Below are 26,055 nucleotides of genomic sequence, written 5' to 3'. Positions count from 1 at the left end.
CCATGAACGCCGGGGGTCCTTTCCGCGGGCCGCCCACCTTCCCGCCGCCGCTGCGCTTCGGGCAGGCCGCCGTCTTCGGGCAGGGCGGCGGCACCACGGCCGCTGGTCTCCCCTTTGCCCCCGGGCCCGCCACCGCTGCCTTCGGGCCGCCCTATGGGCTAGGCCAGGCGCCGACCTTCGCCGTGGCGGGCGGCAGCGGGGCCACGGCGGGCAACGCGGCGTTCAGCTTCAAGCCGCCCACCAACCTGGGCAGCTTCCCGGGGCCAGGCGAGGCGCCGGGCGGGGGCGGCGGCGGCGGGGCATTCGCGGCGCCCGAGTTCCGCTTCAAGGCGCCCGAGAGTGCTGCTGCCTTCAAGCCGCTGGCGGGCGGCGAGGCGGAGAAGGGCCCGGCCGCCCCTGCTGCCTTCACCTTCTCGCCGCCCTTCGGCTTCGCGCCCGAGGCGGGCCCGGAGGCGCCGGCGGCGGCGGGAGGGCCCTTCTCCTTCTCGCGCCCCGCTGCAGCCACGGGCCGCCCGGAGGACAAGGGCCCGCGGCCGCTCTTCGAGGAGCCGGGGGAGCCGGCGCCCAAGGGCCTGAAGCGGAAGGAGGAGCGGGAGCGGTCGCCGCGGCGGGCGGCTGTGGTGGCGGGCGGGCGGGCGGCGGCGGCGCCGCCGGAGAAGCGGGCGGTGCTGCTGAGCCGACCCCGCGGCGGCGCGCTGTTCGGCCGCACGCTGCAGGAGGTGTTGCGCAGCCAGGGCCGCGGGCACCGCGACCGCGGGGACACCACCGAGGCCGAGCGGGGGCCCGCCGAGGATCTGCCGCCGCCGCCGGCCGAGGCGCGGGAGCCTCCCCGGGAAGGTAGGCTGGGGGGGGCGGGGCGGGGGGGCCAGGACGCCCCCGGCGGCCCGGTGTCACCCCACTTACCGCGGTGGCTGCCTCCTCTGTTCACAGATGGCGTCCCCGCGACCCCCGCCCGCCGGGCTCGGGGCGGCGAGAGTGCGGAGGGGCTGGGGGGCCTGTCGCCCGGCGAGCTGACAGCCATCCAGTGCAAGAACGTCCCCGATTACCTCAACGACAGGACGGTGCTGGAGAAGCACTTCGGCCAGTTCGTAAAAGTCCGACGGATCATGACCAGGCGCAATAAAAAAATGGCCATTCTCCACTTTTTTGATCACGTACGTGTCAGAAGCAGCTGGCACAAGAGCAGGCTTAAATCTGAGGGCTTGGGTGAGAACCGCACCCCTGTTCGGTAACGCAGTATGTCTTTCACCCCAGGGAAGGCTTCGTATCGTGAGCACTGTGTTGCAGGCAGGGATAGAATTGTACTGAGCTGCACCTAAGGCAGGTGCCGGAGCTCTGCCGGCGTTAGCTGTCCTGCTGGCATCCGTCCAACTGAGGCGATCTTCCTTGTTTGTTGTCTTGCACTGTCCAAACCTGAATTACATACGCTGCTGCGTTCTTGGTCAGGCATGGCAGCACCACGGGCAAGGTGAGCTCGTGCCATCCTTGCAGGGTGACCTGCTTGCTGGAAATACTGCCACTATGTCAGCGCTGAGATGTGTTGAGGAGTCAGTTCAGAGGCTCTGTGGCCTCTTCCTGTTTTGTGCTTAAAGAACACACCTTTGATCTCAAGTGTGCTAAACTTGCTGTAGCTCTTAGAAGAGCAGCCGTTTTTGTGGAAACCAGTCCAGCTGGATGCACGTAGGTCTCAAGTGAGAAGCTAAAATGCATTAACCAGAATTTTATGGAAGTGGGTAAATGTTCTTCTGGCAAAAACTCCACGTTTCGGTGTTGTGATGCTAATAGGTTTTCATACTCTACTTTGGTTTTCTTTCAGGCCTCTGCAGCTCTTGCCAGAAAAAAGGCGAAAGAATTGCACAAAGACATAGTAACATTTTGGCAAAAGAAGAAAACAAGTAAGTCTGTGTTTCCTGATATGATGCTGAGTGGTTACATCAATGGCCTGACATCTGCTCCCTTCTTGTTTCCTAACCTGCTGAGAATGATACAAAGATGATCTGCGCAGGAGGAATGTTACAGCTCCAGGACTATGATGGTTGTCTTTGACTTTGCTGGTTGGACTGTTTGGTGCACTGAGCTTCTGAGAGCATTGAAGGTTATTCTTTACAGAAGCAGAAAAATGGTTGTTCTGCATTTTATGTGGAGTCCTGGCTATCTCTGCGGCAAAGGCTAATAGTGATTATGCAGAGGAGGGGAAAGAACAGGATAAAGCATGTAATTGCTTCCAGAATAATTTCTCAGCCTTTAACAGCCTATGGTTGGGGAGTCCTGGGTGACAGAAGGGATGTCATAGCCCTTGGAGAATTTTTCTCTTGTGGTTACCTGGTTGCTTTTGTAAGCTGTATAGACTTCCAGCATCTGCAGTACTGTCCTCTGGTATAGAGGAAGTTTTAAGTGAGCATCTGCGGATCACAGTTGGGAATTGCAGTTTCTTTCTTAAATTCCTGCTGTCTAAAACATTTTTTGCTTGATCTGAGCCAAAATGCTCTTTCAGCCATATGAAAGAGAAGACACTTGAAATGACAGTGTAGTTTTACAAGAGAATTTGGAAACCATTCATGCAGCCACGCAAGAGGAATATGGTGATGTTAACTTTGTGCTCCTCTCTAGAAGTAGGATGCCTTGCTGCCTGCTTCAGAGCAAGGATGTGAGCTTTCAGGGAAGTGTCCTGAGAACTGAGTTAAGGACTACTCTGGAGTGAGCATCTGTGTTGCTGAGGTTGCTGTTCTGTGTGTCAACAATTACACACTGCTTGAACAAAAAAGAGAACAAGCTACAGAGGACTGAGCTTAGAAATGAGAAACCTGGATTCCAGGTTGGGATTAGGGCAAGTGGAGATGTGGACTTTGTCTGCTCACCACCTAGGCGAATACCTGAATTGTCAAGTGCTTCCCCTTTCTTTAGCTTTATGAGTGCTGCGTGTCTACCCCTGAGATGCTAGCCTGGGGATACACTTCAGCTGTCAGCAAATGAATGGCTCACCACAGCCTTGACCAACCGCAAACCTGCTTTCAGAGAAAATGAACAGTTGCAGAGTTGTCTTCCCCTGAATTAGCATATTGAAGCAGCAGCTATAGGGGTGGCTGTTCACTTCTGTCATTTTATTGTGCTGTTAAAGTCTATAGAAATGTGAATAGCACTGTTATAAAATTACTAATCTAAGAGAATTTAAGAAATCCAACTGGCTGAAAATGTCTTCCTGGGAGAGGAAATCCTTCCTTCCTGCAAGGTGTAGATACAACTGTTGAGAAGGCACGTCAACCACAGGCTAAGGTTGGGTATGTACAATTAATAATTAAAATGCATCATCCGGAGAACTGGGAATTATGTTTTACGTAGGTGAAATGGATTTCATATCCTGTAGAAAGTTATAAATTGCAGATTATATCCCAAACCTGAGAGAACTTAAATTTGGATGATGATCAGACTTCATTTACCAATGATGTGCCAAACAATTACAGTTATTACTAAGTGATATTTTATTTAAAACTACTTATTCTTTATAGGACACTGAAGCTGACTAGCAATTGGTAGACTTACTCAGCACAGCCTCTTATGCAAGATGTCTTCGAAGTTTTGCATACATGTACAAAACTGTGACTCTTATTTGCTGCTATTGTTTTTTAAATAAACTGCTCACCACCACCCCCAGGGGGGAAGGAAGTTGTTGCTTAAATTGTTTGGCAAGTATCTGACTTCATGTTTATTTGTCACTTCAGGTCCTGTAAAAAGAGAATTTTCATCCAAGGAGAAGAAAGCAGCTGAAGATGAAGGAAGGCAAAGCAGCGAAGAGCAAAACTATCAGCATTCCCCTCTTCGAAAACCGTTAATAAGATCCTCTGCCAGTAGTGTCATGCCTGGTAAAAGGTAGGTCTGCTCCTCTGGGAATCCATTGGCAGGAAACCGGGTGGATGGAGGAAAATGAAGAACGTGGCTGTTTGGTACATGCTGATCGTATCAGGGTGCGCACTTCCCTTGTCTCTTCTGGTTTGGCTCAATTACAAGCTCACAGCTCTCACGCTTTGTTAGAAAGATACTTCTAACTGTTTATTAAAGCCTTTTATTTTGGTTTGTGTATTTCTTTTGAATATTTTGTTCATAACATGAGTAACAACACCTGCAATAGTGAGGCATAAGGGAATTGAATGAAATGGTGCAGAGCCAAAATGGGACCGAGCAGTAATCACACTCTTCTGTGGGCATGATGAAATGAGCTTCTGAAGTGAGTAGTTTCATTTGTAAGTAATTATAGTTCTGTGGAATGAGAATCCCCTTTTCAGAGTAGCTGGTGAGTTTGGATCGTCATCCTGTCTCACTTCAAGTGAATGGTCTTTGTACAGGAATCCTCATGTTCTGTGTCAGTTGCTGAAGTGGTAGGGTTGTCATCTTTCTGTGGAACCTTAATGGTGCGTCTAGTTTGACAAAAGTCACTATGTGTTATCACAGAATTATAAAATTAAGAGTATGTTGTGAAGGAGTGAATGTTCCTTGATTTTACAAGCTTTTTTATCTGGGCTCTAACACCTCTTAATAATCTCCATTGCTAGAGAAAGCATTTGGTTTTTTTCACACCAAACAGCAGGCTAGTTCCTTATTTAAAATGCAAACTGCTGTGCCTTAGTGATGCAGAAATGCTGCTGGTTCTGTCTGCTCTAAGGCAGATTCAATAATACCATTTCTGTTGCACAGACGTTGAGGCTTTCACCACAGTCAAGGATGCTTGGCATTGTTGTCAAGGCAGTGCTGAGGATTTAACCAGATTAACTCCCAGTGCTAGCATTAGCCCTTTAGAATCTTAGTACGTCGATACATACTTCTTTTATTTGATACATCGTCTTGTGAACAAAATACTCTTCTAAACAGAGATGTTGATGTCCTAAAGAACAGTGAACTGATGAAGGCTGGGGTGTACATCAGTGTATCATTAATAGAAATTTTCTAATTTTAGTTCTCCAGCAAAGAAGCCTGGTCTTCGAAAGGCGCTGCAGTTTGAAGCAGATCTATTTGATTCTAGCTCTGAAGGGCAGAGCTCAGAGGCCTTGGGAGCTTCATTGTCATCTCTTAGTAACCTGGTAGGATTAGTGGCCGAGACATCCGAAGAAAGATACCGTCTTTTGGACCAAAGGGACAAAATCATGCGACAAGGTAGTTACACAAGTTAATGAATGTAACATCTGTTTCTCTGCTGGAAAGAAATAAGTGTTTGGTGTCTGTTCCAAAGCTGTTGTGACATTATGGAAAAGGCTTTAAAGAGGCAGTTTAATATGGAGCAGTATGTAAAATACTCTTCTATTGTGAGGGATTGCTGTAGATGTTAATTTCTTGTAGAACATGCAAAAATCTGTTTTACTTACTGCATGTACATATTTCTTCTGAAAAGTGCATAGCAGACTGTTCACGTTCTGTGAAGGAGGCCATGTAGGGAGATGTGCATCTCTGCACGCTCTTTAAAGAAAGCTACACAAAGCCCAGTGGTGTTTCTCTAAATTAAAACTATCACAAGGCTGGTTGTTATTTCAGGAAATGCCCCTGTGTTTACAACCCAGTGCTGGGTTGTAAACCTCAAACTTCCATCCTGTTCTTGCCATTTCATAGCTGACCCTACTTTTAATTTAAGGTCTTATTTTTAATATCAACAAACAGATTTCTCAGCCACTTGACATGGAATTGGGATATTGCTGGTGCGTAGTTAGGACAGAAAACAGGATGGGCACAAAACTATGACTATCTTTTAAAGGCTTCAGTTTTCCAGCAGATCTCAGGATATCCAGGTGGGATGGTAGGAGAAACTTCCCCAAAGGAGCAGTGCAGCCCTGGGACAGGTCCCATAGTGGTGGAACCTCATCCTTGTGCATTTCTGACCATGCCAGGGTGCAGATACAGCTTGCACTGAGTAGGCATAGGATGGGAATCTCTAGAGACCTTTTCCTACCAGCGTTTTTTTGTCAAGTGTTGCCCTAGCAATGTACTTCTTGATGTCCATCCATTGACCAATGTACAGACTCCAGCTGAGGCGTCTGGCATGCTTAGGGCTGTGTTGGCACATCAGGGTAATAGCTTGTCATCAAAACAAAACTGGTAAATGCTTAATGTTTGTTCAGTTACATTTATGTTTTTTAGCTCGAATAAAAAGGACCGATCTTGGCAAAGCAAAAACTGTTGTTGGCACTTGCCCAGACATGTGTCCTGAAAAGGAGCGTTACATGCGGGAGACAAGAAACCAACTCAGTATCTTTGAATTGCTTCTAGGATCTGACAAGGTATGAGCCCTCTGTACACAGGGGTTTGTTGTTCCCAGGACATCTGTTTGCTTGTTGCTTATGTAAAGCTGTCAGTGTTGTTTAGTTGATTACAGGGTAAATTCTGGTGGAAAAATCCTGGAGGCCATTTCATTAATGTCTTTCAATTACCTGTTGTAAAACAAGAAGGCTAAAGAATTGCGTTTTCACTCTAATTCATGTCTTTTATTTACCTACAGACAGGCTTTTAGAACTATAGTTCTAAAACTATAGGGCAGCACTATACACTGTCTTGAAGGTTATGGGTTTGAGACTAAGACAACACCTAGGATCCTGTCATAAAAGAAAAAAAAATATATTTGCTATTGTAGCAGAGTGGATGTGGGCTGTGAGTGTGAACAGTGGAGAAACTCCTTTAACAGTCTGTTCCTTACTAAAGGCAAGGCATGGATGGGATGAAAGCCTTTATACTCCTGAGCAGTTGAACATACTCCTTGGACTTTTGATTCTTTTCTCCCCATCTTGCAGGTAGATCATGCAGCAGCAATCAAGGAATATAGCAGATCTTCAGCAGATCAGGAGGAACCTTTGCCCCATGAATTGAGACCCTCTGAGGTGTTGAGCATGACCATGGACTATTTAGTGACAAACATTATGGATCAAGGAGAGGGAAACTACCGAGAATGGTATGACTTTGTCTGGAACCGAACTCGTGGAATAAGAAAGGTAAGCACTGGCGGATGGAGCTGTTTGACAATGGAAAGCAAACGATCACGTAATGCTGTAAAAAGTGAAGCAAAAAGCGATAGGAATTCAAACGTTTTCAGTTGCAAAGTGACTCAAAGCACAGTTGAAATGAGTTTTCCACAGGTAGTGCCAGGTGACTATACCCTTCAAATGTAGTTGAAAAATACATGCAATGCTTTCTTTATCATTCTGGTTTAGGATATAACCCAGCAACATCTCTGCAACCCGTTGATGGTGTCTCTGATTGAGAAGTGCACTCGCTTTCACATCCATTGTGCTCATCACTTGTGTGAAGAGCCCATGTCCTCCTTTGATGCCAAAATCAACAATGAGAACATGACTAAATGCCTGCAGAGCTTGAAGGAGATGTATCAGGACCTGGCTAACAAGGGGATTTACTGCAAGAGCGAAGCAGAGTTCAGAGGTTATAATGTCTTGCTGAATCTCAACAAGGGTGATATTCTCAGGTGGGAATAAAGGGTATCACTTGTTTTTTCTATTTGCCAGTGGGAAGAATTAAGACTAGGATTAAGTCCAGACAAATTGTAATGGAAGTGAAGACCTTATTTGCAATTTTTTTTTTTGCCAAAGAAGGTATACTGTAGTAATGTTTTATTTGAATTTTTCAATGGGTCATTTTAAAAGGCGTCTTTTTTTTAAGAAAAGAAAAAGCTTTGTTTTATCTCCTTGAGTAACTCACTAGAGCCTCTGCAGGTAGTAAAAAACCAACCAACCAACCAAAAATATTAAATCTTCACTGTTCTCAACCAAGGAAATTATTTTTTTTTTCTCTTCCCAAAGTGGTATCCAAGCTTCACTGCTTTATCTGCAGTAGGACCAAGCAAAAAATGTTTGGTGGGCAGAGTCATACTTTGTTTTTCTGGTCAGTCTCTTAACTGCCTTCCTCCTTAGATGCTGGAGTGATGTACATAAATAATAACATGCTGGTTATGCAAGTGTCATTAGAAGAGTAATGATCAGTAAATAATGCTGCAAATTTAATTCACAGCTGTTTGTTTTGGACAGGAGTTGCATGTCTTGCTTAAAGCTCCTAATTTTAATTCTGTTTTGAGTTACAATTGTTCATACTGAAGCAAAAGGTTTGTTTCTGTCTTTTGTCTCCACAGAGAAGTACAGCAGTTTCATCCAGAGGTTAGAAACTCTCCTGAAGTTAGATTTGCAGTTCAAGCTTTTGCTGCATTAAACAGCAACAACTTTGTGAGGTTTTTCAAGTTAGTGCAAGCAGCTTCCTATCTGAATGCCTGTCTCTTACATTGTTATTTCAACCAGGTAAGAACATGGCAGATGAATTTTTTTTTTTTTTTTTAAAGTGTTAATCAGTAAAACAGTGAGGGGACTGTTGGGAGGAAATCTTAGAGAGCAGAAAACTTGTTAGATACTTAGCCTTAATAATATCATTCATGCTTCTTCAGGACCGTTTAAAAAACTTACCAAGAGTTTTCTGCCATGATATAAAATGCACTTTTCAGCATTTTTTCCCATAACTATGTATAAATACATATTACTTCCCCTGAAAATCACTGGGAAGCAGAGAAGTGGGCCTGGGACTTTTGTAAAGGAAATATCAACCTGCGCTCTCAGAAGCCCTTGCAAGCTTTTCTTCTGCACAAGAATCACAGAGGGATATGCTCAAAATGAGCAGCAACTAGAAAGCAAGTGCATGGAATTTAAACAGAAAGTTAAATCTGTGTGGTTGTTTGTGTGGGTATTTGATGATGAGTGCTGGTTTCTTTTAAACATGATTTTCATGTTTATAGTACACTCGTAGCTGTTTTGGGGTCTTTAACTTAGTAAAGTTTTCCTCTTTCTTTTCCTCTTATCTTTCCGTAGATTCGTAAAGATGCCCTCAAATCTCTCAATATTGCCTACACTGTGAGCACCCAAAGATGTACAGTGTTCCCCTTGGATCACCTGGTCCGCATGCTACTGTTCAAAGATTGTGAGGAAGCAACCGATTTTATAAGTTATTATGGCCTGAGTGTATCTGATGGGTAAGTGTAAGGAAAAGGATGTCGGTGCCTTCAGATGCCTAGTGGGGTTAGATCAATGTTAGGTGAAAGGGTAATGTGGATGGGCTGCTCTTGCAGTTTGCAATCAGAAAAAGGAAAAAAAAACCAGGCAAAGGGTAGGGGCTGAGCTCTGTGAGCAAAGCACTAGGATAGTGATGAGTGCAGATTTTAATATTCTATTCTATTTTTATTGCTGTAATTATGAAAAGTTCTTTAATTTTGCATTTTACCTTCAAGAAATGGGGTTTATATCCCTGTAACTACTGTGACTTCGCACCGTAGCTTTTTTTGCACTTGTACATCTCTTTTAACTTGGCTTGGTAAGGTGACAAGGAATTTCAAGGATGCAAAATTCTGTCAGCCTTCTGGAATGTGGTGAAAAAACAGAGAAACATTTCCCCCAAAGGAGAGACTGGATATTGATCTCTGTCTGCATTGGACTCCAGGGACTTTCTCCCTGGAAAGAGATGTTGTGGATAACCCAGTAGAGAATAAAATATTTTAGGCCCTTATCTTGCAGCTGAGTTGTACTAAATTGCAGCTCTGTAGGAAATGAGGGTACAGGACAGCTTCTCAGGAAACTGGCATTGTGGTGATGGCTATAGGGGCGGGATGAAGCTGAACGGTGCAAACCAGTTTTTAGAGGATGTTGGAGGCCAACAGTTTGCAGGTAAGAGTGTCTGCCATGGAAATACATACATTGTAAGGTGTGTTCGTACAGACTTGCAGTCTCAAGAGCCTGGAGAAGGCAAAGAACTTGAGCATGACAGTTAGTGTTCTATTTCCTATTAAAATTCTGTTATGAGATAATAAATTAGCCAGACTAAAGGTGCCAAGATTGGAAGACGATGTCAGCTTTTTAAAATGACTCCTGTAGGTAGTCTTGGCACCTATCATGTGGGATGTAGTCTAGGTAAAATGTTCATGAATAATATACACAGGTGGATAAAGGTTAAAAGGCGAAAGAGACAAAATAGTCCGTGAGGTTCCCAGAAATGTTAGTGCAGCTTGTACTCTGTCCTGGCAGGATAGCCATGAGGACAGTGCTCTCTGCCTTCCCTGCTCTAGTTCCAGCCAAATATTGAGATCCGGGCTACAGGGAGTAACCCCGAGTGCCCAGTGCCTGTCTCGCTTTGCTGTGCTAAGCTGTCCAGTTGAAAACCTGTAGGTTACTGGAGCTATGAGGATGTACTCCTGGTTTTTATTTTTCCCCAGTGCTTATGTGGAACTGAATCGCTCAGCTTTCTTGGAGCCAGATGGATTACCCAAACCACATAAATCAATGTTTGTCAGCCAGAAGCTAAATGTCTCCGTTGGGGAAGTTGTAAACGGTGGGCCGTTGCCCTCAGTGCCTCACCACATGCCTGTGTCCAGCTTCAATGGACAAAACAAGTATACTGGTGGAAGCACCTCTGTGGATCAAGCTAGCAGTAGCCAAAAATCCAGTATGGAGGCCACAGGTAAGAGCAAACAGGCATTTTAGATGCAACTCAGGGACTTCCTGATGGGTCAGTTTCTGCTTTGTAGAATAAAAGTACTCCAAGAGCTGTTTTTGGCTCATATAGGATGAAATTGTAGGGAAATTAGAGTGTAATGAAAGCATGTTTTGGTTTAAATGTACATATGTATCTGTAAAAGCTCAGAAACTTTGTGATTAATAGAATATATTTTCCTAATACGGGAAATGTACTAATGGAAATGAGTGCAATTTTGCCAACATAGCCAAATATCTAGTTATATTTCACCTACTTCAGACAGCCAACTTCACTTTTCAGTTTGCAGATTTTGTATTGCAACTCTTTCTTCCTACTGTATGTATAATTATGTTGTCTTTAAAGTTGGCTGAATGTATGCTTTTTCTTCCTTTTTGAAAGTACAGGTGTTTTGCATTTATTCAAGAGGTGTGTGTAAGTGCTAGGTGTACTTTACTTAAAACAGTTGGTTTGCTGGAAGTGAATGTACTTGGTTTTGGAGGTAATGTGCAATGAAATTTTTGAATGTTTTGTATAAAATATTCATAAATACAGTTTAGTCTCTATTATATATTTTATGCTTAACTTAAAGGCAGCAAGCTTCAGTAATGGACTTGTTTTATGACCTGATGAGATTTATCAGACAAGCTAGCTTTTGAAGATAAAAGTAGTTTTGCTTCTATTTGTGACTGACCTGGTTTCCTTCATTTTTCTTTTCCTGTCTCCCAAGAAGGAAGAGTGGAAAGCAAAGGTGTGGATTTAGATGCAGCAGCAGTAAGAGTCCAGCCCCCAGCTCACCTTCTGCCCTCGTTGTTACCTCGTCAGCTTGTGCCAATGCTGCCTCCTGCACAGCCAATGTCCCAGCCTGCTGGACAGCCCGAGCCTCTCCCTTCAAAGCCTCAGCCTGTCTACACAGACACAGTAAGGAAATTTAAAACCATCATGAAATATTTAGGAAAGATATGTGAAATATAATAAAAGGTAACTGAGTTGTTTAGGTTGTTTTCGTTCTCCAGAATCTGCATGTGTTATGTAGAGCCAAAAGGAAACACTCCCTGCTTCAGTGCTGTGGATACTTTGAGAAGTTGTTTCCTTGAACTGTTCTGAAAAAAGAAAATCTTGAATAATTTCAGATGCAGGCCTGAAAATGTAGTGCTTGCTTAGACTCCTTCATAGGAAAAACAGTCCTGTCTGATTAGCATTTATTTGAGAAACCTCTAAAGATAGAGTCAGAAAGTGACAGTAGAAAGTGATTATCTTGACTGAGTAGGTGAACTTTTGCTTTAGTGAATAATAATGAACTGTTCCTTAACGGCATGTGTTTCAAATAAGACATGTCCTGGTTTTGCTGGGATAGAATCATAAAATCAGTTTTCTGCTCAGGAAAGCTGCATTTCTGAGAGGACTGCAGCACCCATTACTGTGACAACAAAGTTGATAAGACACTCCGTTTTAGTTCATGGCCAGCCATGGTATGCGGGTTTCCATAGGGATCAAGGTCTCTAGCAGCAGTCTTGAGACGGCCAGGTGCTAAAACTGGGAGGAACAGAGGCCAAGGCAGCTGACCCATGCTGGCCAACAGAAGTGTTCCATACCATAAACATCACAGTCACTATAAACTGGGGAGTCTGCTAGGAGTCTCTCTCTCCCTCAATGGCTGCCGTCCCTGGAGGGTCTCGCCCGTCGCTCTGCTCCCAAGGCTGCTGTCCTTGCACTGGAGCTGTGCTGCTCGCAGTGTCCACCAGCCAGCATTCACTGCTGGGAGCGTGCAGCTCGTGACCACTATCTGGGCTGAGTATAACTCTGTGTATTTTATATGGCTTTAGTATTGATATTAGTTTTATTGTTCTATTAAATCTGTTTCTATTTGAACGCAGGAGTTTCCTTTTTCCCCAATTTCCCTTTCTTGGATGAGAGGGGGTTTTGGGGGATAGAGCAAATGCTTACGTTTGGTCCAGCTAAACCAAAACAGACATGACAAAGTTTCTTATTGTGGATATGTGACTACTAACTTTGGGTCTTGAATGTATACCCTGTGTATCTGTGCTTTTTCCCCTCTTTCTCCATCCCACACACGTTTAGATGTGTACTAATGCCGAAGACATCTCAGAGTGTCTCATTGCTCTGTGAAGTAGAGTTGACATATTCTACCTAAATATGGCTACATTTCAGCGAAGCTTCGCCCTGGTCATTTGGAATTAGATCAGCTAGTACTTGTAGAACAATAGCAACTCTAGTACGAAAGTAGGAATCCCTCTCAAAATTCATTTTTCTTAGCTATTATTTCCCAACTTGCCTTGTCCATATTTAATGCAGAAAACTGTTTTTGATTCTGGGCTGTTGTTAACCTTTTAGATAGCCTAAAATTTTTAGGCTGTTGTGTTGGATTGTTGGCTTAGTTTGTAAGTAGAAATACAGGTGATGTTGCAAATTACAGTCAGTTAAAGAAAACTGAAAGGCCTTGAGCTCCCCGCATTCGTATGTGCATCCAGGCCATCCTGAGCAGGACCGCATCTTGCTTCAACTGCTTCCTCTGCTGTGTTACAGGACATTGCCGAAGTGGTGGATGGGCTTGTGTACGACGTCCTGAAAGGAGAGTGCAGAGACATTGGCAGAGCAGGAGTGGCTTACGTGGCTGCCGCCATCTGGTAAAGAGCATTTATTGCTGGTACTCCTGGAGTCTGTCATCAAAGCTGCAGTTTGCCATAGCGGCAATATGTGTGAAGACTGTAAAAGTAAGCTAGGCAAGGTCTATAGTGGAGATTAGTCTTACTGGTACAGTTGAGGGAAAATCAGACCTTTCTTCAGATGTCCGCCACCTCTCCGTTGTGCACCAGCTAGCCTAGTGGAAGGCTAACTGCAAACCTCTGTAAACTTTGCCTTGCATGACACTCTCACCACTGCCACAAGAAATGTGTGTTGTGGAAGGGAAGGTGCCTAAAGGGGGACAAGAGGAGTAAGTCCAGATCTGGCTGCTTCTCTGCTTCTAACAACGCTTCCTCTCCAAGGTCGTTGGTAGTCGTAGATGTGGGTTTGTGACCAAAACAGCATTATTAATGCACCAATGTTTTCGGTTATTGCTGAACAGCACAGGATCAAGGCCTTCCCACTCTGCATTCCTGTGAGTAGGCTGGGGGTGTGCCAGAAGCTGGGAGGGGACACAGCTGATCAAAGTCCATACCATGTGATGTCATGGTCAGCAATAGAAATGGGTTAGAGGAGGAAGAAGGTTGGGTTTTCTGGTGTCCAGGGTGGCCATTGATTGGAGGCTGGCTGGTCATTGGCCTGCCTGTGGGAGGTGGTGGCTGACTGCCTTTGCTTTGCTTGGTTGGGGTGTGGCTGTGGTGGTTTTTCCCCTTCATTTATTACAGTGTCTTTATCTCCATCCATGAGTTTTCTTGCTTTTGTTCTTCCTATTTTCTTTCCTGTCCCAATGTGGGGAGGGGAGTGAGCCTGTAGCAGTGCGGGTGCTTGGCTGGTGGCCAGAGTCAGCCCTCCACAACAGAGCAAGGGTGTGCTTGAGAAATGTACAGACATAGGGCTTTGAATGAAAACTTTCTGGCTTTGCAAAGAGCATTGCTCTTTCTGCACAGCATCTCGGAGACCACTGTGGAGGACCTCGTGGCTGAAGTGATGGGGGAGATCCTCAGACAAGTGGCTGGAAGTGTGCTTAGCACGGAAAGGGAGCGTGTCAAAGAGGAAAGGCGCAGAGTGGAGGAAGAGAGGTGAGTCACTGCTTTTGCTGTGGGGCATGGTGGGCTGTATACGCCCTTAGGCAATGTAACGACAGCCGGTGCCAACCTGAGTCCTTGCATGTGTGCCCAGGCCCTGCATCTTTCTGCCATGCCCACAGCACTCAGTTTGTCTCGCCTTGAACTGCCCTGGGATCATGCAGACAGGCTGTCCCTTCTGCGTTCTCAGACGATCTGGTAGTTAGTATTTTGGTGACCTCACAGAGTCACTATGAAAATGGTGGGTTGGAATTTTGGGAACTTCTATTCCCAAGAGCTTCCAGAGAGGGAGATGCATCCTGGTCCTGCTGTATGCAGGAATTTTTCCTTCTGAGCAAGCTACTTGTTTATAGCTTACTGGGGTAAGAATAAAATAACCATATTGTTAGCTGTATTTTTGAGAGAAACCTGGCTCCATGCAAAGCTGATCAGAGAGAGAAATGAGCTAATGAGAACTCAATTTTAGCCAAATTAACTGTCTGACACTGCCTGTAGATTTTGTGTAACTGGGTGGCAGATGTGCCAGTGTAAATCTCATCATTTGTGTAAACCTTGCCGCTCTTGTCTTGCTACTTGTGTAAATCTTCTCTGTCCTTCCAGGCAAAGGCAGGAAAGAGAACAGTTAATAAAGCAGTTGAGCCAGTTGGTGGCTATGGAATTAACGGAAGAAGTAATAAAGGAGAGTGTTCAAGAAGCTTCAACCAATGAGTTAAAGTACGTACAACATACTGTATGCTATACTTTGCTGTAGGATGCTTTCCGAAGGGTAGGAATTTGTCAGGGAGTGGTGGGCTTCTTGCTTGGCCTTCTCTGAGATCATCTTCAATAAGCTACTTAAGAGGGGGAAAGTGTATTTGATCATACAGCGGGCTGCCAGTTTGCAGTTGCACTGTGTCAGGCAGTAGTGGTCCTCCAGGGTGGAGGGAAGAGAGATTTTGTCTAGGACAAGACTGCCCTGTGTGCTTATTTTTCTTCTGACTCCCTTACAGCTCAGCTGTGGGCTCTCTTGTAGACCCTTCTTTGGAAACCCATGATCAGGGTAAAACTTGAATGACTTCTGATTGATTACAGGTCTTATTTAGAAGGCCTATAGAGTAGATGTGTGGAAAATCCCTCCCCTTTGCTAAATGTGATGGTCTTTCCTCCTTGCACCTCAGCTAATTGTATTGGCATTTACTGCAGTCTCCACCTCACTTGGAGGTCTTGGTTTGTTTCATTTTGAACTAGATGTGCCTTAGAAAGAGACCGGCAAGCCCGTATTGCCCGGTGTTCAGAAGAAGTCTGTGGTCATGTCATGGACCTTTTTCTGGAGGACGAGATTTTCCAGATTTCTAAGGAAACCCTTCAGGAGCTCCAGTGTTTCTGCAAGTACTTGCAACGGTGAGTTGCCACCCTGTGACACAACTGCTTTTCTTGGGAGTGTTGGCACAGAGTGGTCAATAGTTTGAACTACAGCTATCTGGTTGTGTCTTTTTGCTGTCATCTTGTCTCAACTGTAAGAGTAGACTTATGGTCTTATTACCGTAAGTTCAGTTACTCAGCTATATGCTGAGTAATGCTGTAATAAGTCACTCAGCCATATGTGGGGAGGAGAGCACACCTCATTAGGGTCAGGTAATGAGCCTGGTAGGCGATTTCAGCTTTATTCTATTTAGAAACTTGTAATAATTTCTTCTTGTTGGATGTTTGTTTTTCTGGATGTGTGCTAAGTGTTCAGTGACTGTTGTGGTGCTCCAAGCCAGAGATGCATTTCTTGCTGATAAAGAGGAAGCAGCAGGCTAGTCTCTTTACTGTGGAGCACCTTCCCTTGCAGAGTTCCCTCTGTCCTAACACTGAGCTCATGTGTCTCTTCAGGGTGTGTGTAAATTACCTTCAGTGTGATAGGGAAGGTTAAGGAGGAGCCTAAAGATAAGTGAAACAAATGTACCAGTCAAGAAAACTTGAATGCATTTTATAAGCCCTGAAAATACCTGAGGAAACACAATAAAATAGTTCAATTCATAAATTTTTGTGTTTATAAAACTGTTGGGTGGTACATGTTTTGAATCGTTCGGTCATAGAAAAATAGACTAGCATCCAACAATAAAGGTTTTATTATATATTCTCTCCTTGTTGGTGAATTTACCTTTTTAAATGTTCCTTAGAACAAGAAAAAGAGGCACACCTTTCTTACCACAGTAGATGTTGCAAAAGTATTTTCAGCAAGGGCTCGAGATACCAGAGAAGCTTTGTAACAGATCATTGTAAAAACCTCTCTGTGCTTGGAATAAACACGCTGAAAACAGTGAAGGAAAACTGCTTAAACTCTTGCCTGGGGAGCACAGCTAGGACAGCTGAGCAAGTGATGAGACAGAAGAGGGACAATCCTGCTTCCCTCTTGTCACCTGTCTGGCCACTGAGAGCGAGTGCAGCTTGCTGAGCAGAAAGCTGTCTGCTGTTGGGTTTTTTTGAGCAGCACACCAGGCTATCCCTTTTGGATGCTGCATGTGTGCAGCTGGCAGGTTTCAACCCGTGCGTGCTCTGTTTGAGAGCTCTTGACTGCAGCAATACAGCCTGAGCCTGCTGCACCACCCGTGTGCAGCGCCTTGCGCTGGCCCCTGGGCAAACTGACGTGGGGGGGTGTTGAGAGCCCAGTCCATCTGAAGAGCAACCTGTTTAGTCTGCAGAAGAGTTTATTAATGTGACCTATTTATATAATCTCTTCCAAAGGTGGAGGGAGGCAGTGGCAGCTCGAACTAAGTTGAAACGTCAAATGAGGGCATTTCCAGCTGCTCCTTGTTGTGCAGATCCGAAAAATAAACTGAAAGCACTGTCCCCCAGTGCGGAGTGGCCCATAGCAATGGAGAACTTGTGCAAGAGAATTGTAAACCTGGGGAATGGAGGAAAGCTGGGAATCTCTTGCACGAGGTAAGGATACTTCTAGCCACAGTACTTGGCAATCTGGTTGATTTTTGGAAGGTAAGTTACAAAGTAGCGCTCTGCTACCATTGCAAATGTTAATGGTTTTGCAAAATTGTTTGTTCTTAAATACTCCCAAAAAGACCCATTCTGCACAAATGCCATGACAAAGACTGAAAATCCAAATAAATCCTTCTTCTATTAATGGCAACTTTCTAAAGTGTCTGCAGTACTTCTCATGTCTTAGTGTTTCCTAAATTTGGTTAAAGTACCTGTTTAATACCAAAAATTACAACCAAGAATCTTTGTTTCCAGATTGAATTGGCTGAGAAACAAGACAGTGCATGAAATTAAAGTTCAGCACTTCTACCAGCAATTGTTAAGGTATGTTGGTGTTTGATCCTTGTGGTTTTTTCTAAGCAAACTAACAGAAATGGCAGAGATCTTGAAAATGTCAGTAAGGAATGGCAAATCATACTTCAGTGTCCACTTGCAGCCTCCTGGGAGTATTTTCGAGATAAGGGAAACTGGAAGATAAATTCATGAAAGTGTTAGGCCATCTGATCCTATTGCCATGGGTGTAACTTTAAGGATCTGATAGATATTATGGGGGTTTTTTTGTACCTGGGTGGGATGGGGCCTGGGATAGGGTCTAGGGGGAAAAGGAGTAAATGAGCTGTTACCGACCTGGCTTGTGGCACCAAGGGATTGATCTAGATGTTTAAAGTGAAGCAGGAGGTCTGCCTTCTCATGGCTTGTCATCGTGTACTCTAATGGCCTGTGTGGAAGTGAAGCAATACGCATATGGTCCCACAATCCTCAAAGTAAGGCTGATGTAAGGGATTTGGCCGCTGCCGTTCTTGGAGGTATCTGATCTGTGGTGAAATAGATGGGCAACAGATCTAAAGAATTAGCTCTAATTTTGGACTGTTTGAACTGGACAGGAGCTACTTACAGTATTGTAACTTGTTCAAAGCAAGGAAAACATTTGCTAGGTAGGAATGAGCACTAGGGTGTTCATTTCACCAGCTTCTGTCTCTCTTTAAGTGATTTAGCTTGGACTCCCCTGGATCTTGTCTCATTAATCACTGAACATACTCCAGTTCAACAAGAACAGGTTTTTTGGAAGGTGCTGTTGGTTTTGCCAAATGATGATGAATATGTGGAGGATGATCCCAACAGGTAAGGAAGAGTTGATTGCTAGGTTCCTTTCTCATGTGGGGCAGTCAAATAGAAGAGTAGTAGTATACAGTCTTTGATGTATGTTTCTCTCATACCATGTGAAATTTCCAGGTTTGTGTTGTTTGTTTTTTTTTTTTCTCCAGAGCACTCTAAAGAATATAGCTGGAATGTATTGTGGTGGTCTGCATCTTCTCCTGACGTTGTACATTGAATTCCTTTTGCTTATACTGAGAAGAGAAAACCTTGAGATATGTAGCAGCGTAGAGAATTTTAGGACATTTAATAACTATTTAGCAAAATCCAAGCTATATGAAGGTTGGGGTTATGATAGGTTGTGGTGTCTTAGAGGTGTTGGTGCTAAAACCCTAAATGCCATTTTTTTAAAACAAAAACCCCAAAAGCCCACTCTTTCTTGTTTACTAGGGTACTGGTGGATTGGTTGAAAGCCAAATTTATGGGAGACAAAATCTGTATGAAAAATGCGTCACATACGGAAGGAAGAATTCAAACACTGGCATTATTTAATTCTCCTGGCATGCAAGAGAGCAGAAGCATTAAAGTCAGTGTGTGTATAAAGGTAGGTGAGAACAATTTCATGATACCGAACAGGTGTGTGTCTGTGTCCTGCCAGATAGATGGAGATGACAACGGGAGGGATGGGGTTGTTGAAAAGGCCTGAAAATAGATGGATTTTTTTCCTTGTTTCCAGTCAACTGAGTAAATACCTGCCTAAATACAGTGCAATACTTAGAACCTCAGTCATCTCAATTCCTGATCAGGAATTGATCATCACAGATCAGGTACTGAATTTGTACTCTTGTGCTCACCTGCATCTATTGGACACGTCCATGTTTGTCTGTCTAACAGCTTGTTGTCTTAGGATTTGTAGAGTTCCTGGTAACAAAGGTCAAAGCCAAATGCTAATGATAGTAAACTGCAGGTTTCAGTATGAAAATAGCTTTGTTTAGCTTTAGCTACATTACTGTTGTCATCTTCGTTACTTGTATAGGTGGCACATGGTGCGCTCTCTGACTCTGAGCTTGATATGGCTGAGATGCAAAAAGACTTGCTTGGAACCAGCGGTCTCATTCTTCTCCTGCCCCCTCGAGTTAGGAGTGAAGATGTTGCAGAAGATGATGTTTATTGGCTTTCAGCACTGCTGCAGTTGAAACAGTTGGTTCAGGCCAAACCTTTCCACCCAATAGTTCCCCTGGTGGTTCTAGTCCCTGGTCCAGAAGAGGAGGCCACAGAGAAAGAAGTAGAAGAAGGTATGTAATTATTTCTGTGCCTTGAAAAAAACCGATGTGAATGTTGAGGGCTGCCTCATGTAGAACTGTTGGAGCTAGTCCAGTCTCTCAAATACAGCATCTAGTAAAGGGAGAGACTGTGAAGTACAGTACTTTACAGAGCTTTGCTAGAAATCCAGAGGCCATAAGAACTGATCAATGTGGAAAGAAATGAACTTTCATTTGGCTTCCAGTCTTCCTTTATACACTTTCCTTTGATCCTGAGAGTCTGCAGGGGAGAATGGAGGAGAGAAGTGATACTGTGAATGTATGCAGAGTGTAAGACTAGGTGAGAGTAGGAGATAGCCATTTGTTCTTTCTCTGTGTTTATGTTAGGTTTTCTTATTTTTAAGGTTTGATGCTGCAGGACTTGATTTCAGCCCAGCTTATTTCAGACTACACCATTGTTGAGCTCCCAGGTTCTATCAATGACTTACAAGGCACCAGAAGGGTAAGAACAGCAACTCACATGAAGAGATGCTTGACTCGTTTAATCATTAACCTCTCAATTACTAATGCCTTATAAGGAATTATTATGTTCTCAGTAGCTTAAATTGCAACTGAGTGTTGTGTAATGGGATATTTTTTTCCACTGAAGTTTCTGTAACATCATTTTGGTTCAAAAAGCTGTCTTGTCCTTTTTTTTTCCACACATCTGAATTTGCTGGAGTCGGGTGTTTGCTTGTTAATAGTGATTCCAACATAAGCCATAACTATTCTGAAATGAAATACTTCTGCTACTTTTCCATTATTCGGGACTGTTCTATTTTAACTGACTAGAGATCAGTGGCATTTGCTACATAGAAGATAGTTTCATCTGTATAAGACTGAAAATTGTGCCGAGACCAAAATATGTGGATTATATAAATCCATTCTTGTCTGTCCCACCTGTATTGACTAGCAGCGGTACCGTTGCTGCCTAACAGAAAAGTGCTAGTGGTGGGTAAGCCTTTGTACCCTTAAGCTCCCAGTCCTAAAATGCAAAGGACCCTTTGTAGCTCTTCTAGCTGCTGTGGCATCACCCAGTATTATTCCATGTGGGTGAATGGGACTGAGGGATGCCTCTATCTTCTCACATATGTGAAGAAGGATTGTATGGATCTCTCCCTGACAGCCTCCAGACACCAGCTTCTTCCCTTGTCCCTCAGTTTGCTGTGTGCTTGGCAATAGTGGCTTGGAGACTAATCAAAAATCCATGACGGAAAATGATACTTATATGTCTAAAATAATTTTTTGTGTGTGAATCGTAGCAGAGTGGGTTGGAGAGGTGGGAGATGCTAATGGCCAAGCTGTCTTAGACTAAAAGCAGCTCCAGCCCCATGTTCCCTTCTCATGGTGTCTGAAGAAGGTGCCTAAGAGAGAAGGTGAGAACAAGACAAGCCCAGAGTGATGCTCCCCCACAAACCCTCACAGCTTGCATCTGTTTGCAGTTCAAGGACTGCCAGGATCAGATATGACTTCTCTGGATATCATCACCCCAGGCTAATTTCTGTGAATCTGTCCAATTTCTCCCAGATAAATTTTTGGCATCCCCAGTCTCCTGCAGCAGGGAATTCCACTGCATGGTGCACCTGGTGTGAACAGCCTCTTTCTGTCTGTTCCTGAGCCTGCTGTGTGTGAAGTTAGTTTGTGACCACCTGGTTGGAGAATTACTGTTGTGAATACTGGGATGATGATAGCTGATTTGTTTGTATTTTGCTGCATAGTATCTTGAATACTGTTACGTCAAACTTCGGGTTGCAGGATTGAATCCTTTTGTGTTCTGATCACTGCGGAGCAGTTTCCAACCACCCATGTTTTGTGTATTGTAGATCTCTGCAGCTGTGGGCTGGCTGGTTTCCCAGTGCCCCGACTCCCTTGAGCTCTGCAGCCAGACCCTTCGAGAGTATGTTGAGGATGGGATTGATGGTGAATTTGGCAAGCGCTTCTACCATGACTGGAAGGAGAGGCGCTTAGCTGGCCTGCCATCTCAGGAGCCTGGGGTCATCATAGAGCTGTACAACAGTGTGCTGCAGTTTCTTTCAGATGCAGCATCCTCAGAGCACCTTTGTGACTTGTCTTGGCCTGTTACTGAGTTTTCAGAGCCTGGGGGTAACAAGCTGTTGCCCCACCTGCAGTGGAACATGCCTGATCACCTGGCCTGGCTGAAGAAGGCTGTGCTGTCCTTCCAGATCCCGTACCTAGATCTGCCTCCATTAGGTGGTATGTACTTCATGCTGTGGTATCCTCTTGGAGGCACATCATCCTCTCTGATGTGCCTGTGCTGTGTTGAACTATCAGCCTGTAAGGTGGGTAGTTTGGCTCTGTCACACATTCTTGCAATTTACTTTCTTTTTTTCCATAGCTCCTTGGCGTCCTGTTTGCCACATGATTTTTCAGTATGTGTCTCAGATTGCTAGTTCTTCCCACACTCAACCACTGATCCAGTCTCAAGTGGAGAATCTGCTGAGCAAAACTTACCAGAAGTGGAAAAACAGGACATCTGGGAACTCTGATGAAGATGGACCTTCTGTTGATGAGATCCCTTGGGATGATATCTTGGCAGTCTGCATTGATCATAAACTGAGAGACTGGAAACCACCCAAACTGCCTATTGCTCCAGGTATCATGTGTCCTCCTACAACATGGATGATACTTCTTGCATAACCGTGTGGAATAACTTGATAGTGGTGCCTTTATGTGTGGCAGCGAGTGATACATAGCAGGGAGGGAGCTATGGTCTTGCTGTGCTTACTGCACATCTGTCTTCTCCTTGGAGTGTGTATTTAGTGTTGATTATGACTTGAGCTTGTGACTAAAAATTTTATCTCTGTATAGTCAGTCTTTTCAGCCCTCCTCTCCCAGTAGGAAAGTTTTTTTACATTCAACTAAAGGCCAAGAATTGGTCCCTCAGAAGTCATGTAAGCTCAGGTCAGCCGAGGTGCCAGGCTGCCACTGTTAATGAGCACTTCCATGGACTAATGAAATATGTCTCAGGTTCTGTTTGCTTTCAGTTTCAAGTGTGGGGGGTTTTTTTTGGTGCCCTGTTTGTCTTAACTATAGGGAGGCTCTTTCAATGACTACTTAACCTACTGAGCTTGGATGCACTAGAATTTTTAAGATGAAGCTAAAGCAGCATTTTACAGTCTTTCCCAGTAATCTGGTATCTGAACAGTAAATCAGTTCAAGAAGGCTCCTTTTTACGTGCAGATTACAACTTAAAACTACTTGAAAGTGAACACGCAATTTTTCTTCAAGTTGGCTTTTCAATACTGAGCTTTTCTTCTGAAGGAGAAAATCTGTTCTAATATTAAACGTTGGGTTTATTTACAGAAGCAGTAAGTGAAGATGGTCAGATTCGTGTGTACTTCTTCAAGGAGCATTTAAAGAACTTCACTCTCCCGTTTTCATGGGAACAAGCCAGACTGCACACACAGGAGGAGATCCGGCAAGGCCACGAGAGGTGAGGCAGCTGCTGGCACTGCCAGCACTACTGTTGGAGTAGCATTCAGCTGTCCGTTGTGCCATCAAAGTTGATTGGTAAACTCTAAGGAGGCTGCTCGAGGCCTCTACCATGAACATATAGTGCCATCACGATGCTGAAAACCAGCATATGGCATCCTCCCAGAACGTGCTTGTGTACGTTCTCTTGAAATGATGTACAAGAGTGTGCTGAAACTGGGTAGTAAGTAGATTTTATTTCTGCAGGGTTACTCAGCTCTCAAAGAAATGGATTGCTTGGGGGGTGCTTAAAGCATTATAAATGGAGAAATTGGCTTTGCCAAAGAAAACACTGAGGCTTTAGAATTGGACTTGTATTCTAGCATGGAGGAAAAACAGTGTGAGGTTGGGGATAAATCAGGATTGATAAATCATTACTGGGGATAAATAACACAGGGACGAATCGTGAGTGTGCCCTTTATTTAATAGTGGCCCCTTCCTTACATCCACGTTCAGTTGCTGCCAGGACCTGACAGATGAATTAGATGATTTGCAGATTGGCTCTTTGGTAATTACATGTTAGTTTTGCAGCATTTTGAGTCCAAAAGGAGGCTTTGTCCCCAACTTGCGGGAAGACATTGGGAACTGCTAAGAGAAAATGCTAGAGGTTGAGGGAGGAGGGTGCCTTAGAGCCATGAGGCATTAAAGTATTTGAGATCTCAAGAGTCTAGCTAACTTCCCTAGCCTTATTCAGAGTGCAGCCAGTCTCCCCTTTGGAAGCGTAGCTGGTGCTCTGCTGTGCAGCAGGAGACGTTGGGTAGATACCTTTCTTTGGGGTGAATCCCAGCCCCCTGTCAGATTAGTTCCTCTCAAATCCTACGCACAGTGGTGGTATGTTGGACCCTGGCACAAGGAATTATGTCTCCAAATGATCAATTCTCACTCCCTGCTATTTCCAAACTTCCAGCTGGTAGGTAAAAATCAAGATGCTCATACCAATTTCTGTGCTTTTGTTTGTTTTTATTTTGTGGGTTTTTTTCCTTCCCCCTCAGGTCAAGGGTAAAATCTCCCAACTCTTTTAAGAAACCCTATAGCATCTCCATGATGTCAAGTCAATATGATTCTGGCATGAGCATGCTGCCAGGTCAAGAAAAGAGCATTCCCAGTGCAGAGGAATTCACAGACGCAGCCTCAGCCCAGGAGCTTCTCCCAGAGCGTCTGTTGGCGCAGTTGCAACTGGAGAAAATAGAAAGCAGGAGGTAAGTTCCCAGAGCAGCATCCTTTCCTTGCAGCTCTAGCCCAGGATTGTAAACAATTTGTAACTTGTAAGTAATGGAAAGCTGAAGTCCAACAGTGCTAGGAAACAGCCTAGACTGTCTCGTTTCATCTCACTTCAAGTGCATTGTTTCAGTGCTAGCTCCTACTTGCATCACAGGAACGGTCCAGGATGGTAGAAATACTTGGAGCTCTGAGGAATAGTTGGAAGCTGTCTGTGGTCAATCAAGCCACGAAAACTAAAGCAGTACAGTGTGTACAGTAGTCTGTCTGTCCTGCAGTATCACAAGTATCTATAAAGTCAGCTTTGGGATGTCAGTTCGGTGCCCGTAGCAATGCTTTTGAGGTTGGCCTAAATGTTCCTTGTCTTTGCTGCCTTTGCCATTAGTTGGGTGTCTTCAGTCTGTGTGGCTCCATACTGTACCACAACCTTCTATGATGGATTTTCATCATAGCAGTAGGGTATATCAGACGGTGTTGGAAATGACTGTGAACATCAGTTCTTGCAGACACTTCTGAACCCAAAGTTTTGGTTAACACACTGGTTGCAAGAACAAAGCCAGGCTGCAGTCTGACTGGTGCTCTTGGTCTTTCTGCCCAGGTTTGAAGAGCAGTTGCACCAATGTCTAGCTGAGGACATCGAGCCCCTCAGTGATTTCGTAGGTCTTCCTCTCTACCTCCCCCAGTCTCTGGTCTCCACCCCAACTGTCACCTGTCCATTGATGAAGAGTCCAGCGTCATCTGCTCAAGAGGTAAGAAAGGGTGGTACTGAGAATCAACTGTAGCTCTGAGGAGTGCGGGTGCCAAACTTGCTTGTAGTTACAAAACCTTTAGTGGGAATTCCCTTGGTGTGCAGTGTTGCGTAGACTTGGGAAATAAAGAATTGAAAAATGTCTTTCCAGGGCGAGGAGTGCTTTCTGCAGATCTGGAATAAGAGTTCTTCACAGGTGTTGATGCTTTCTGCTGCTAGCAATCATAACAGTATTGTGGTGCTGCACTTTAATTCAGGGAATCAGTGTTGTGGGTCAGCTTCTCCTGGTTAAAGGCAGGCTGGGGACAGAAATAGCAGGACATGCTATTTTTGCCTTACCTTACTTGGGTGGGGAGTGCTGACCTCTGTGGCTGTTCTCAAAAGTGGGGCAACAGCCAGTGTGTGGAGACGTTCCTTGTTGGTACTGGGTAATGCTTCTTTCTCACTCATCACTTTTCTTTTTTTTTTTTTTTTTCTTTCTCCTTCTGCCCAGGTTGGGAGTCAAGAGGGATGCAAGCTTTTGGTGGAGGAGCTAAGCCCCACGCTGTCGGACAGACTGAAACACTTGCAACGGCTCCTCAGAGCAAACAAGGAAGGTGAAGTTGCCTCCGAGCTCCACCTGTCTGCTCTAGTGGACATGGTGGATATTTGAGTACAGCCGAGATACGTATGCAGACCAAGAGACTTGGTAAAGAAATCCAGATCCAGGTGATGGAGCAGATAAGCTCCTGGGCCATGTTCCAGAAAAAGCAGATGTCCACCCAGGAAAAGAACACAGAGCAGACATGGGGCCTGGGCCCTTCTCGTGTGGCCGCCTTGCACAGAGGTGGCATGCCGTGGCTCACTGTGTTGCTTTGGCTCACTGTGGAGCTTTGACTGGTCCGGGCCTCCCTACTTTTCTGCTTCACAGGCATGGGGATGAGCGAAATGCTTTTCTTGGAAGGCCTTAAGTTGACACTTAGTCATGATTTCTCTCTCTACCAGCTCTCATTGTGGGTAAACATAGCTTTACCAGGAGAAAACT

The 26,055-nt window shown here is 44.6% G+C and overlaps 1 protein-coding gene across 1 annotated transcript; it reads left to right on the top strand.

Annotated features, from left to right (window-relative positions):
- Nucleotides 1–2: 2 nt before the first annotated feature.
- MCM3AP (minichromosome maintenance complex component 3 associated protein) lies at nt 3–26,055 on the top strand (the record flags this gene model as incomplete). The annotated part of the gene is made up of 28 exons (XM_082001801.1): nt 3–837; nt 931–1,154; nt 1,817–1,895; nt 3,720–3,867; nt 4,949–5,145; nt 6,121–6,260; nt 6,768–6,965; nt 7,185–7,453; nt 8,114–8,276; nt 8,838–8,998; nt 10,232–10,476; nt 11,219–11,409; nt 13,036–13,136; nt 14,082–14,213; nt 14,820–14,933; nt 15,447–15,599; nt 16,929–17,126; nt 17,433–17,501; nt 18,165–18,299; nt 18,723–18,876; nt 19,309–19,567; nt 19,939–20,036; nt 21,397–21,787; nt 21,930–22,187; nt 22,898–23,027; nt 24,058–24,264; nt 24,882–25,032; nt 25,525–26,055. 28 exons carry the CDS (start codon nt 3–5, stop codon nt 25,681–25,683), a joined length of 5,559 nt encoding a protein of 1,852 aa, XP_081857927.1. The 3' UTR covers nt 25,684–26,055.

This window comes from Phaethon aethereus, assembly GCF_964289735.1.
Source record: "Phaethon aethereus genome assembly, chromosome: 6".
Lineage (NCBI taxonomy): Eukaryota > Metazoa > Chordata > Aves > Phaethontiformes > Phaethontidae > Phaethon > Phaethon aethereus.
The sequence above is the reverse complement of the archived record's forward strand: the minus strand, read 5'-3'. Positions and strand labels throughout refer to the sequence as shown.